Genomic DNA, 14,816 nt, shown 5'->3' with positions numbered 1-14,816 from the left:
AGTGAAACATGGGGCCCATCAACTACTTCGACAATTTCTAAAAGTAGATGCTTTAGCAGACACTACTGCTGAACAAGCCGCTGTTTCCAGGCACTCAGGCTGAGTTTAAAGTAATAATAAATTAATAATAAATAGACAATCACCCACCCCCATTTTCTCCAATAAAAGAACTAGCGGTTACACAAGATGCAGCCCAGAAATTAAAAAAAAAGATTCTTGTCAAAAACTGGATATCACCTGCACTCCAATAACTTTTGGCGGTAACATGGTTGCCTAGTCATTCTAAAAAGATGCAATTAACCTCCTTTCCTCTCAATCATGGACTCCCCTATCTGCAACCAGTGCAAAATGGTGCCGAGTCATGGGAGGCCTGGTTCGTACAGCTTCGGTACGACATCCATGAAGTGACACCCAAGGTCCTTCCACGGTGGGGCCATTCGCAAGGTTGTACCTTGGGATAAACGTAGTAGGTTGAGTTCCTCTACACCACCCTCCGTTTACGCTACTGTCACCACAAGAGACACTCCTGAGGGACAGCGCATCCCTCCAGCTGCCTCACAGGCCATCCATGATGCTGTCGAGCCTTACCTTTCGAGGGTCACAATATTGTGTATATACTGCGACACAGTACTCTGCAGGGGGGGGAGACTCTTTGGAGTGCTTTTGAGGCTGCGGTCACGGAGCATGAGACGATCTGCTACATAAGGCCCACCCTACATCTTCCTCTCTCCACCTGCCCTTTATCCCCGTGGTTGGTGTCCCTTCCTTTCCCCTCCTCTCCTAGTGTGTCGTGTGTACAAAACAAAAAAAATAAACAAACTCCCCCCACCCCAAAAAAGCTCTTTTCACAGTTTAAAAATAGAAGTGGCAAATAAATAAATGGAGCAGGCTTAGAAGTCCACAGACATCTAAGATTTTGGGGTGCTGCCCTATCAAAACCATTGCACTTTTCGCTGGGAGAAAGTGGTGGCTCTGAAAAGAGCCTTTTGGTAGTGTTTGTTTGCGTTTGAAAAACATCAAATGGTCAACACCTACAGCAAAATGGATGGCTGTAATTCCCAAAAAGGTTGCAATGCATTTTGTACATTTCTCAGAAAAATCTGATTGCCAGCATAAAGATGGACTCCATCTCGGCGAAAAATTGTGCTACGAAACATAATGTTTTCATTGTGAAAAGAGGACATGGCAATATATCTTAAAAAGGCACAAACAGCCTTATTGACATTGAACCTCGCTTTCTCCATTTGTGGACCAAATGAAGTACGCAGCCACATTTGTCGCTGCACAATACGAGAAAAAATTACTTGGGAATTTGGAAACATGCCCATGACCTTCCCAAGTCATTCTTTCATTGCAAATTGCAAAGAAATTCCAGACATGTCCTAAACTGTTCCCTCCACAATGAATTATAATTAGGTCTGGATGATGCTGTGTCTCCAAAGTAGCACAGAGAGGTACCAAGTCCAGCCACTTCATTCCACGCACTCCATGCCAATGCACTTCCACATAAGGGAATCCAAGATCTGCAGCTACTCCACAGCATCTGCATGCACCTCCAACCAATGTATCCATGAGTCTCCCAAAATCCAGATAATCTGTTTTCTGAAACACAGCCATAGCTATCTGTTCATCTCTGAGAAAAAAAAAGACTCTGACAAACTCTCTCCTTACACAACACACCCAGTAAACTATTGACCAATCCCTTGCCTCTCCACCCCAAAATCCCTGTATGTAATACGCGGTGTCCGCAGACAACCACCATGTCCGCGGACCTATCGAAAATCTGAGCATGGTGAGTTTAAATAGTGTGCCCCATTTCCCCTTTCAGGTTGGCTCTGAAAAGAGCAGTTGTTTTGTTATTTTTGCAGATGCTTGACAGACACCTGTTATTTTGTATTTTTTTGGGGGGGGCTGGGAGGGGACTCCTAAAATCTTCACATAACCTTCTCCAAAGAAACCCTTACATTCCAAAACAGCATGGCATTTCCCATAAAAGATAAAGAAATGCCATCTTCTTTAAAATAAAAATACCATTACTGGAATCATCAATATTCTCATTATTACAGAAGAACATACCAGCTCTAATCATGAAAACACACATGCCTCAGTTGATGGCACACCTAGCAATGTTTTGCTGAGGACAAAAAAAACAGAACTATTGTCCCATATTGCCCTAGGTACTAATCCAGAAAAAATAACTTTGGCATTTGGAAGGATGTTCATTACTGCTTGAACCAAGTGTTCCAAATCTGCCAACAAAGTAGGGGCACTGACCTAGCCCAAATGGAAAACACCACAGTGCAAAACTACGACATGGGGACTGTTCATCCTGACCAATATCTTCACAAACTTGTACAATTCCCTGTACATTGCAATCAGGCACAGTGCTCCACACCACCTCCACTCCTTTAACATCAAAATTGTTTGCCACATGCCTGCATTGAGCATACTGCTGTAAACCATGCACAAACATCTCCAAGCACCAACACCCTGACTTTCTCCACCTCTGCCATCTTCGCTACAGTAGAGCAAATGAAAATAAAAGTTTCCAAAATAAGCATCCATCTCTAGCAGATTTTGTACAAAAAGTCTCAACACAAATCCACAACCTCAACACTTGATTGGCTAATCCCTACAGTCCCCTTTCCATGCAGGATTTTCTGGAAAACCCCGGATGTGGCACGCCCGGTCCGCAGACAGCCGCAGTGTCCACGGACAGTTTAACTCTTAGACAGCCCTTCTACCCTTTCCACTTCACTCTGTGCCATTCCCTCATTGGATACAGCTAAGCAGTCACACAACCATCCACCAATCACATCCAAGACCTCTACATCTACATCTAACTCCATCATCAGAGTTCAGCACTTCAAATGTACTGTTGATCACTCGGAGTACAAGTCTCATATCATTGGAAAGCACCTACTACAATAACTACCGTACAAGTCTACAAGATTTCTACTTGCAGCTGCATGCATATCCACATGCATGAATACAAACCAAAAGGTATGCATATTTTATGCAGAGTACATGTACAACTCTTATAAATGCATATAAACAGAGTAACTGCCACTTAACCTGTATAACCTATAAAATGAACTTACTATTATGTTTCCCATCTGCTATAATCATCTATCACTTCCAAAGCGGTCTAAAACACACAGAACTATCTAAAAATGTTAATATTCAATAGAAAACAGTATAATTGTAGAAAAACACTTAGTAGTTTTATAAAATTACACACAGCCAGGATAAGTTCAGACATCTTCATACACACACACACACAAACACACACACACACACACACACACACACACTGAAAAGCTCACAGCTGAAACACTACCACTCTATACATCGCATCCTTCTGCTTTATTACGCACTCCTTCCCAAACACATACATTCTATGCTTTTCTATACAGTTTCTGCCATTTACCTTACAAAAATTGCAAAACAAGTATTCCATCTTCTAACATGCAATAACACAGCCCTAAGAAACCAAGTGAATTTCATATACTTAGTATTCTACTCATTTGCAAAGCATGTTGAACTAACATATCGTAAGTAAAATATAAAGGCTGCACATAGTCAAAGGAAACTCCATGCACACACCAAGTTCAGTTATCAAACAAGATTACTACTACAAAAACATAAAAATCAACGTCTAAATTAACATCGGTGCTATAAACACACAAAATTAATAACTTCGTTCTTTTACAATTGCAGTGAAGACCACTCTCCTGAAAAGCAGCGGCATCTGAAGTACAAACAACAACTCAGAAGAAACCTGCTCATTACAAACAAAAAAAGTAAGTACAATACTACCATAATATTCTTACTGTTCCTCAAACACACTGTGGGGTTGATTCATGGAATGTGTGTGCCAGAACAGATTTGTGCATTATTCTGCCCACAAATCCCAATTTGTCAAACAGGGACTTGCAGGCAGAATGGCAAACAAATACCTGCTTTTCAGCGCACAAATGACATAACTCAGCCCCTAGAATGTTAGTATTGCAGAACAAAGAACCGTTTTAATTCTATAAAATTAGATTTACTATTAGTGCTTCTCCTCACCACACCACTAGCTTACTTTCTACTGTCATCTAAACCCCAGGATATTAACACACAAATAAAAGAATAGCCTTCCCAACTAGTTGTAACTGTCCAATGCACAATGACGCACCACCACATACATCCTTACCATCATACTCAGACATTCATGCACACAGCACACAGGTCCTTCCTCTGAGATCTTTTTCTCTACCTGTGGTGTCCCCCAGGGGTCTAACCTCTCTCCCTGGCTGTTCAACCAATACTTGGCACTCCTTGCCCATCGCATCGCCGCTCTCTGCCCCAACTTTCAGTGCTATGCGGAGGTTACCCAGCTCATTTTCAGGCTACCCTCGGCCTCCTCTTCTCCTTCCCTCATCTCTGACTGTTATCCAGGAGTGGTGTGCCGCCAATGACTTCTGCCTTAATGCCAGTAGGACTGAGATCTTACTCATCAGCACACCCACTCCCTCCTTCCCTGCAGCTCTCTGGCCGGCCTCTCTTGGCCCTCTTCCTGCTCCCACCTGCAAGGCTAAAAACCTTGGGGTCATCTTCGACTCCACACTCTCCTTCTCTCCTCACATCTCAGACGTCTCTAAGAAATCCCACTACCAGTTGCACCTCCTCAGAGGTATTCTTCCTTTTCTCTCCTTCCCCCAGAAGCTCACTGTCTCCAGAGCCCTGGTTCTTTCTAAGCTGGACTATTGCAATAGTCTCCATCTTAATCTGCCTGCCTCTACTCTCCGCCCTCTGCAACTTATCCAAAACAGGACTGCCGGACTTGTCCTTGGCCTCAGTCCCAGGGATTGTATCTCTCCAGGACTGAAATCTCTGCACTGGCTCCCAGTGGCTGCAAGGATTAAGTTCAAAATCCTCTGCATTGTCCACAAGGCCTTCTGGGGCCGCAATACTTGCAACTCTCTCTTCCCAAATACCGTCCTTCTCGGGCTATTCGCTCATCTGCCTCCAACTTCCTCAGGGTCAGTCACTTCTCCAAGCAACGAGTGGGTGGTCGAGCTCTCTTCAGCAGGGGCCTCCCTCTGGAACAGCCTTCCTGCCTCCCTGAAACTTGAGGAGAACCATCTCTGGTTCCGGAAACACCCCAAAACCTTCCTCTTTGCTTCTGCCTTCTCTGCCTCTTTCCCTTTCAAAAACCCCACTGGCATGGTCACATGCCAGGTAGGGTTAGGACTCAGGATTCACTTGGGGCCCCTAGGGCCTTGCATTATCATCACAGACTCTCCTGGAGTCAGTCCTGGCGCCTTTGGCGCCAGGCTCATGTTCAAATTGGGACATTGTCTTGAAGGGACTACTTTTGCTGTGCAGGCCTGCAGCCAACATGGAGGCACCCACACAGTCTAGAGAATCCTAAGAACCAGACTGTGCGGTGCAGTGTTTTAGGGTGTGGTAGCCCAGACTACTTTACCTGGACTACTTTACAGAGAGCTATATAAACCACACCCAAGCTACAGAACGTGCTTTGCGTTATTCTGCAGCCAGCAGCGTGACGCTCATCGTGTTCAGAGACCAGCAGCCGGTGATCCTTTACTAGCAGACCTGCAGAGGAGACAAAAGAACATTACTCTCTGCTTACCTGCAACTTTCCATCCGTCGATTGCTGCTGCTCGCGGTCTTCCATCCAGTCGGCAGCATCATCAGGACACCACACACGCACCAGAACGAAGCACCTGAAGGGAGAGAGAAAGAAGGACAACGCTAAAACAGGTTACTTACAGCATTCACGGCAGTAATCACAAAATCCTCACCTGGCTGGGCATTTCTTGACCGGTTCCGCTCCGGAAATCTTCACACGGCCAGAAAGACCATCGCAACCTGAAAAGGAATAAACAATACAGGTTAGCAAGAAAAGACATTATCACGCCGCACTTCGTGCCCATCCATCCATCCATCCATCCATCCATCCATCCTACGCTCCTGCGTCCATCATCCTGGCAGGAGCCTGATCCAAGTAGCGCACCCACCGAACCTCCGTGCACCTAAGGGGAAACAAAGAAAAGACATCAATAGCAAGAAAGGAAAGCAAGGACATTTTAAGACTGCTATAACCAAACTTACATCCTAAAAGACACTTAATGGGTTAGCACCAGTGAAGTTAACTTGGTCGCTTCAACCCGCACAAAACAATGAGCCCCTGCACAGAAGGCAGGACGGAGAGCACGCCAGACATCATAACAAGGTGAGGAGTGGGCTATCAGGTCGAGTCCAGGGGGGGGCTGGTGGGAGGAAACAAAATCTGTTCCTAAGTCCAGTCCTCCTGTGTTTTCAGGCCCGACCGCCATAGAAGGCATTCGTCCAGAATCAGGAAGGTCCAGGGTGAATCCAACAACCAGGGCATAAGGGCGTCCCCGTGGTTACCAGGCGAGCGTAACACTCCCCTGCTGAAATTCCTGGCTGAAACTGCACTGGTTACCTGGCAACCCTTTCTGATCTTGGGGCCAGGCCAGGCCCCGCTTTTGCACACCTTCCCTGCCCCCTGGCAAACCATCACACCTGGGGACTGTTTTCTGTATCCCTACAGTCTCCTACCAGCACTTATTCTGCTCTTACCCTGCACTTGCCACCATCTGGCTGCTTTTAATTATCTTATTTATTATTCTATCCCTTGCACTGCATTTATCCCCTCTCCCTTCCCCCAGGCACTTGCCCTTTCCCCCTACCCATGCACATGCACTTGCACGATCTTAATGATACCTGGCCTAGTAGGATCGTTGTCCGTTTCCCACTGTTTCCCCCTCTCTTGCCTCATCGCGCCCTGAAACACTTGTTTATGGGCGCATTAGCGTTATAAATGTCATACCATACATTGCAGAACAGCCCAACCCATACCTTTTTTTTTTTCAACAGACCCCAAAGAATGCCTACCAAAAAGCAAGTCCGTAGAAAGCAACGAAGAAGTAGAGCAAATGAAAATAAAAGTTTCCAAAATAAGCATCCATCTCTAGCAGATTTTGTACAAAAAGTTCAAACAATCTAATGGTCATTGGGCGAAACAAAACAAGCGATTAACAAGAATTCAGCTACCACTACTGCTAACACTGCTCCTATAAATCTTGATGTAGTGGCAAGTAATCACACCAAAAAAAGTATTTTAGAAAAAAATGTTCCGCTACAGAGTCCTTCAGAATCTTATAAAAACAGGAGAGTAATCATGCACAACCCTTAAAACCTACCGTAGAAAATTAATCTTAGAAGCTCTCATAGACCGTGCAATCCTTCTCAAAAGGAAGTTATTTATTTTAGTGCTAAACAGAATGAAACCACTAACAAAACTAACTACTAAATTACAAAAAAGACTTCTCAATAAGCGGAATGTCAACAAAAATAACTTCTTAAATATCTGTGGAGGTGAATGGAGTCACACCACGAGCACAGAACCAGATTTCAATGAAGAAGCATACAAACAAAAGCAAACAAACCCTTACATAATGGAACAAGAAATACTGCTTACAAACATATCCCCAGAAAACTCAGTATCACCTCTCCATTCGACTGAGCCAGAATGCCCAGTATACAAATGGGCGTACACATCAATGTGTAACATTGCCAAAATAAATCTTTCAAATCTATACGCCAGTTCCTCGATCAGTATGTGAAAGGCAAAGACAAAATCAAAATGAAACTACTACAAAATATAGATACCTGTCCAGTACGCAAATACACAGGACTACAAGGACATTCAGTAGCTTGCATTTCAGGACCCATTTGCAAAAGCACCTTCCATCATATCAAAATATAAGAAATCTAGTCTATAAACTGCACTATGCAAAAAGTCCTGCTTTAGCACTAGCCAATTTAAATAACAATCTTCTACATGGTACAGCCAAAGACCTACTCGAAGAAATGGAGCATATCCAGAGAAAATATTTTGGAAGTGAAAGCCACTTACAAAATGCAATAGCTTTACAACAGACTAGCAACAATTGTACAGATGACAACCTTCTACTACACACATACAAAAAAGAAATACTAAAATTTAAAAGTACATCCACTGAAGTACCAAACCATGTGTGTGTTGCCGCAGAACTTTTTATAAAAGTAACACAAAAACTGTAGACGTAACATACAAAATAGAAGACAATGAAGATTCCAAATGGTTTGAATTAGCTCTCGCCCTTATAGCAGAAAACAAATACAAAATAACTGACCCCTTAATACTTTGCACTTACTGCACTACAAAACTTGACAACAACCAAACTCCTTCACGTGCATTATTCCCACTACCAAAACCCCTCAATTTATATGAGACCATCATAATTCAAACAGTGCATCCATTTCAAGCAAGAATACGCCTTCAACCAAAAACAGCAAAATCACCTCCCTCTGAATTAGTGAAAGGCATTTGTGGCAAAGTAGTTTATTTACCATTAGATCTGAAAGACAATGTGCACACTCTGGGAGTGCAACGTCCAATAGAGCAATCTTTAATTGTCTTAGTAAATGGTGTACCTACAAAAGACAAACATTTTGGCAACAACTCGTAGACTTACATAAAGTTAGATAAGCCATGCAATATCTAAAAGACAATGAATACTACAAAGAAATGACTATTGAAGAAAACTTGAATGAAACCACTGAAATAATTCTAGAGTCACCAGAAACTGGTCAATTTGAAATTCTAGATCCTGCTACAGTATCCAATATTTTAGACCATTATACAATTCATCCATTACACTCTAAAGACACCATAGATAATGCACTAGAAACTTATCAAAATGTGACAAACCAAAGGATCACCAATCAGCATATGGGAAAAAAAGTATAGAAGCATGCGCTTTTCCTCTACTCTTTCCTACTGGGAAAGGAGGAAGGTACGATGGACACATTCAGATAACAGCATTAGAATACCGCTCGTTACGAATGTATTCTGAAGATCCCAGATTTAGACAAAATGTGGAGTACATATTCCACCTACTCTTTGAAAGTGAACTAGCAACTCTACACTACACACATTGAAATCAGGTACCCACTTTCAAAATGTGTCAGCTACACAATTACTACAAAAAGTGCAAAAAAAAAGAAGGTTTTACAATCAAGCATTACAAATCTGTTAGCAAACATGCATGGTACTAAAGAGTACTGGTTCCGACGTCACAGATGTACGTTGTATGATAAGAAACCTTGGCCCGCCCACTTGGTTACATTAAGTTGTGCAGAATATGCATGGGAAGATTTACATGATTTCCTACGCATATCAAACAAAAACTAAACAAACAGATACTAACACCTGGAGAACTTTGCTCTCTAGATCCTGTTAATGTTTCAAGATATTTCCATCATCGCTTCATTGCTATGCTACACTTTATTTGTAATAAAACTGTTCCTCCCCTCGGAGAAGTGCAACACTTCTTTTGGAGAAAAGAATACCAAGCCAGAGGAGCACTACATATCCACATACTTGTATGGATTAAAAATGCTCCTCACACTGGCGACCAAGGGGAGGGGGTGGGGGCATTCATTCGGGCTGAGAACAGGGGCAGAGGGGCATTCATTTGTGCTGAGACCAGGGGGAGGGAGGCCTTTACTTGCGCTGTGACCAGGGGGCAGGGGGGTGGGGGCATTCACTCACACTGGCGACCAAGGGGAGGAGGTGGGGGCATTCATTCATGCTGAGACCAGGGGGGAGGGAGGCATTTACTCACGCTGTGACCAGGGGGAGGCGGTGGGGGACATTCACTCACACTGGCGACCAAGGGGAGGGGGGCATGCACTCTCACTGGCGGCCAAGGGGAGGGTGTGGGGGGCATTAATTTGTGCTGAGACCAGAGGGGAGGGGATGGGGGCATGCACTCACACTGGCATCCAGGGGAGGTGATGGGGGGCATGCACTCACACTGGTGACTAAGGGGAGAGGGTGGGGGGCATTCATGCACGTTGTGACCAAGGGGCGGAGGTGGGGGGCATTGACTATGTGTTAGTGGAAGGCTGTTGTGCTTCATCGATAGGGGATCACAGTTTTAGGTGTGGTCTCTTGAGATAGTTGTGCTTGGGTGTCTCCAGATGGTTCCAGGACTTTAGATCTTTGGGCACAAGGTAGTCTCTTGGGACGCGGTAGTCGTGTGGTCCAAACTGGGGGAGACAGGCCGTTACACATCCAGGTTAGAATCTGTTCCAGTAAAGCCCTGGTAGAGGTTGGTGAGCTGTGGGACCTTTCAGGGCTCTTACGTGTTGTGATCTTTCGGGGGGACGGGCGCAGTGCGATCCAAACACTTGAACTCCTTAATTCCTACACGGATTGCGTATGGGTGCGGTAGGGAAATGGAGGCAGAGCGCAAACATGCAAGGCTTGGTTTCCCTAGACCAGTTACAGAAACAGGTGAAGTGAACAACTTCATGTCTTCAGTTAGATGATTTACCTTTTAAGAGTATTTCTAAGAACACATTACATAAAAAGAACAGAAGAAGCAAAATATATCAATGATTACAATGCAATCATTGCCCTCTTATGGAATGCAATCTTAGATGTGCAGTACATTGCAGACAATTCCACTGCAGTTGCACGATATGTTACAGCCTAGTTACCAAAAGCAGAAAAAAACAGAGCTTCAAGACCTCTGGGATGACCCATCATCGGACAAAACACAGTCTCAGAAATTGTACAGCTTAGGCATAAAAATGCTCTCATAGAGAATGTGGCTGCTATGAAGCTGCAGATTGTTTAACCGGTACTGCTTTATATGGAAAATCTGAATATAGTATGGCTAAGTATTGATCCTGCTAAATCTAGGAAAAATAATAAATAAAATAAAAGAGTTCTCAAATCATACAACGACAAAGAAACAATAGCCAAAAATGATCCTAACAACCGAGACAGTTTAAAAAACAATTTACTAGACACATACTACCCAAACAGGAGTAGCACTTTAGGAAACCATGTGTCTATACCACATGGTCCAAAACTTCACATACAAAAATATAAAACCGGATGAAAATAAAAAGGTAGATACAGAGTGACAAATTGTGAAGGCAGCCTAGTGAAACTTACCAAATGAAGCTTAATTAATCTTATCAAATTGTCATTAAAAACTCCTCAACATACAGAACTATATTACATTTCCCTGCTACAACTTTTTAAACCATGGAGAAAAGAAGAGTTACTAGATATCTATGACTCCTATGAAGACACTTTCAAAGCAAATGAAAGCACTATAACCGATGTAAACTTTACACAGTACAAACCAATGTTGCACAATGAACAGCAACACGAAGAAGAACTCCGGCCCCAACTAGATAAGGACACTCCTGACAGTCAACCCTCTATAACAGGAAGCCAAGAACCACTGGGACAGCCACTAATAGCAAATGAGGCAGAATTAGCTATGACAAAAGTAAGAAAACACCATGTCTCACTATGAAGAAGATACAGAAGACTTAACTGTACTGCAATCAAAACTGAACAATGAGCAGCGTAGCATTTTTCAAGAAGTAACAAAAGAAATTGCACATGGTGTACAACATGAAAATAAAGAATGTACCTGCCAAAATTACAAACCTATACTACTATACGTCAGTGGTCAAGCTGGTTCAGGCAAACCATTCTTAATCAAAATCATCAGCAAGTTCCTTCAACAATTGACAAACAACAAACTGTCAGCTGTTGTCACTGCCCCCACAGGTTTAGCTGCCTACAACATAGGCGGTGTCACTTTACACCGATTACTACTCCTGCCAGTAGGACACCAAACAAATTAGAATATTACAAACTTTCTACAGAAGCTGCAATGGAACTATGCAGAGTGTTAAAACAAATGAAAATGCTACTAATCGATGAAGTGAACATGGTCTCCAACCTAATGTTGGCTTTGATTCACCTCAGATTAGAAGAAGTACTCAAAACAAACTACGAAGAGCTCTTTGGAGGAAAACACATTATTGCTTTCGGAGACCTTCAATTGCCATCAGTGAAAGGTAAACCTATTTTTAAAACCTTGGGACACGCACTCTGCCGTAAAACTTTTGGCAGCATAGGAAAAGTTAACCTTTGGCAACATTTCCAATACAGAGAAGTAACAGAAAACATGCGCCGGTCTGCAGACCACACCTACATTTTAAAAAGTATTACAGTTGGTGTATCTCAAGAAGCACAAGCAATATTAAAAACCCGGCACACCCATGCACTTTATGGCCATAACTCATGTGCTACTGATGTCATGGAACAATTAGCACACAAAACTCTTGCAAGCTGTTCCAAATTCAATGAAACAATGTTGAAAAAAGAAATGCAAACAATAATTAAAATTTTCTCCACAGACAAACTGGACGTACATGGTATGACACTACCCATGTGTCAACAAGCCACAACAAGACTAAATACCTTAGAAAACTATCTCCAACACAGCTGGTTTGGAGAAATTATTAAAATTAACTGTAGAGTAATGCTTAAACGTAACCTTGACGTGGAGCAAGGACTAGTAAATGGCGCACTTGGTACAGTTGTTGGCTTTCAAACATACCCACGTGACAACAACATTTAGTTTGTCAATTCTCTTTGACAAACTATCAGAAGTAAAAAGGAAAGGACGCTCAACAGCTTGATTCCTTCTTTTCAAAGACATGTATGTACGCAGAGAACAATTTTCTCTAACTCTAGCATACGCAGTCACCATTCACAAATCACAAGGTCTTACCCTAGATAAAGCAATGATAGATATTGGGAGCACAGTCTTTAAAGAAGGCATGAGCTACGTAGCACTATCACGCTTACGTACACCTGACGGTCTATTTCTAATCAACTTTGATGCAAGTAAAGTAAACGCTAATATTCCTTGCATTTTAGAATACAATAGACTACGTTCACTATACACCCCATCTAAAAACCTATCCTGTTCCACAAAAAGCAAAAACGTTGTAAAAGAAAACTACTTCAAACAGAAATGCAACAGGATCTCACTGCAAATCCTCCAAAGAGAGTAAAAGAAGCTAATACTTCATCAATTACTACAACTAAAGAAGAATCTACTACTCAAAGTAACTCGGGTACTTCTTCAAAGAAGCAACACACACTCCGAAGAAATGACTTGGACACAGAACTATCTGGTCCATTCAAATTTTCAAATATAACTGGTGTAAATTGCTACGCAAATGTAGTAATACATATTCTATTTCAATTGTCACCAATTGTTGACAACATTTACTTACACAATACAGACCAATTGTGTTTGCAAATGTTAGTCCTTCATAGAAATGCAAGCAACAACCCTGACAACACATACAGTGATCATGGAATAAGACAAGAATTGGACTACTGTGCTGTAATGGGGAAATTCACTATAAACGCACAAGAAGATCCACAAGAATTTCTAATGTACTTACTACAAGTACTGGAAAACGAAACCATACCTATAAATGAAATCTGAAATCTTCCAGATTTCATACATGTGGAAACATACATGCACTCTCTGCAACAATATGGCACAGGAAGAAATCCCTAATGAACGCTTCATGTATGTATCCATACCTAACTGTGAATCCGTTCCATTTTAGCAACTTGTACAAAATGCAAACCATGGCAGATTATGTACTACCTGCAATTCAGATAATCGCTCCACCTTACAAATACATAGCAAATACGTAATATTAATGCTTCTACGTTACAATGCAGATGGTACCAAAAACAACTGCAAGCTAACTGGATTCACACATGGTCAAGTATCACTTGGTAAGAAAACCTTCACAACAATAGGTATATTCTACCATGCAGGATCCACAACCAATGCAGGTCACCACACTGCATATACAAAAAAGAATTGTGGATGGTTTGAATGTAATGATAATACCATTACTCTAAAGCAGAGATTACCAGCAAATCTTATAAATGCTTATTTAATCTTCTTAAAACCAAAATTTAATAACTAATCTGTACATAAACATTAACAAAACTTCAATTAGAAAACAGTTACAATACACCAACAGGTATCTAACTGTCCCAAAAATCTGCAACAACCCAACAGATAGATTAGCAATTTGAGAATATAAATAAAAAATTATAACCAGTTACAATTCAACAACAGGTATCCAACAATCTGCAACAAGCCAAGAGATAGAGCATTAGCCAGAAACAAGTAAACACTGAAAAGAAAGAAAGAAATTTACTGTACCATAACAAAGGTTTTTTTTTAATCCAACATGGATTTTTTTGCCCACAGACCCAATGATTTAAGAAATAAACACAGAAACTGAACAAATTGCACAGTACACTGGTTTGTAAACTAAATACGAGAGTCGAAATAAAGCATAATTTGAAAAAGATCTGCTCCAGTTACCCAAGACATGAAAAAAATATATCCAATCACAAAAAATCAAATAGTAAGTATATTATAATAGAACACATAAATACTGCTCCATAACACAACCACTGAAGCAAACATCTAACCATACACCACAATACAAAATGTTTACTTCCATGGATATGTTATACTGCAGTATTTGTTACCAAACTCTATAATCTTAATGACATCACGTAACCAAAACTTCATATACAAACTATACAAATCAAACAGTACACAAACTGTAGATTTGCAAATATTTGATAGATGTTTGATTCTATAAGTGTGATCTATGGGTGTGATAGGCTATGGTGGTTGTGGCCTACAGCTTACGGCCTTCGGCTATGCACCCAAGACTCTAGGCCCTGACCACAACCACTGCAGCATATCACACCCATAGAATCAAACATTTATCAAATATTTGACTGGCTATATGGGCTACTGCATTGCATTTTCTATGTCCGCGGAGAGCCGCGGTGACAGCGG

General features: G+C 41.8%; 1 protein-coding gene across 9 annotated transcripts in view; it reads right to left on the bottom strand.

Moving 5' to 3' along the window:
* Positions 1 to 14,816, bottom strand: part of ICA1 (islet cell autoantigen 1) — a 1,066,176-nt gene that overhangs the window by 977,947 nt on the left and 73,413 nt on the right. For 2 of the 9 annotated variants that reach the window (XM_069648514.1, XM_069648516.1), the window contains exon 1: positions 5,642 to 5,735. The exons of 5 other annotated variants lie outside the window; for them this stretch is intronic. In XM_069648514.1, the coding sequence (XP_069504615.1) occupies positions 5,642 to 5,703 (62 nt within the window). In that variant the 5' untranslated portion in view covers positions 5,704 to 5,735. Of the gene's footprint in view, positions 1 to 5,641; positions 5,736 to 5,813; positions 5,940 to 14,816 lie in introns of those variants that run through there. 2 more of the 9 variants (XM_069648511.1, XM_069648509.1) reach the window with 2 other exon arrangements.

This window comes from Ambystoma mexicanum, chromosome 2q (assembly GCF_040938575.1).
Source record: "Ambystoma mexicanum isolate Mex_15411 chromosome 2q, UKY_AmexF1_1, whole genome shotgun sequence".
NCBI classification, from domain to species: Eukaryota; Metazoa; Chordata; class Amphibia; order Caudata; family Ambystomatidae; genus Ambystoma; species Ambystoma mexicanum.
This window is presented reverse-complemented; position numbering and strand designations above follow the sequence as displayed.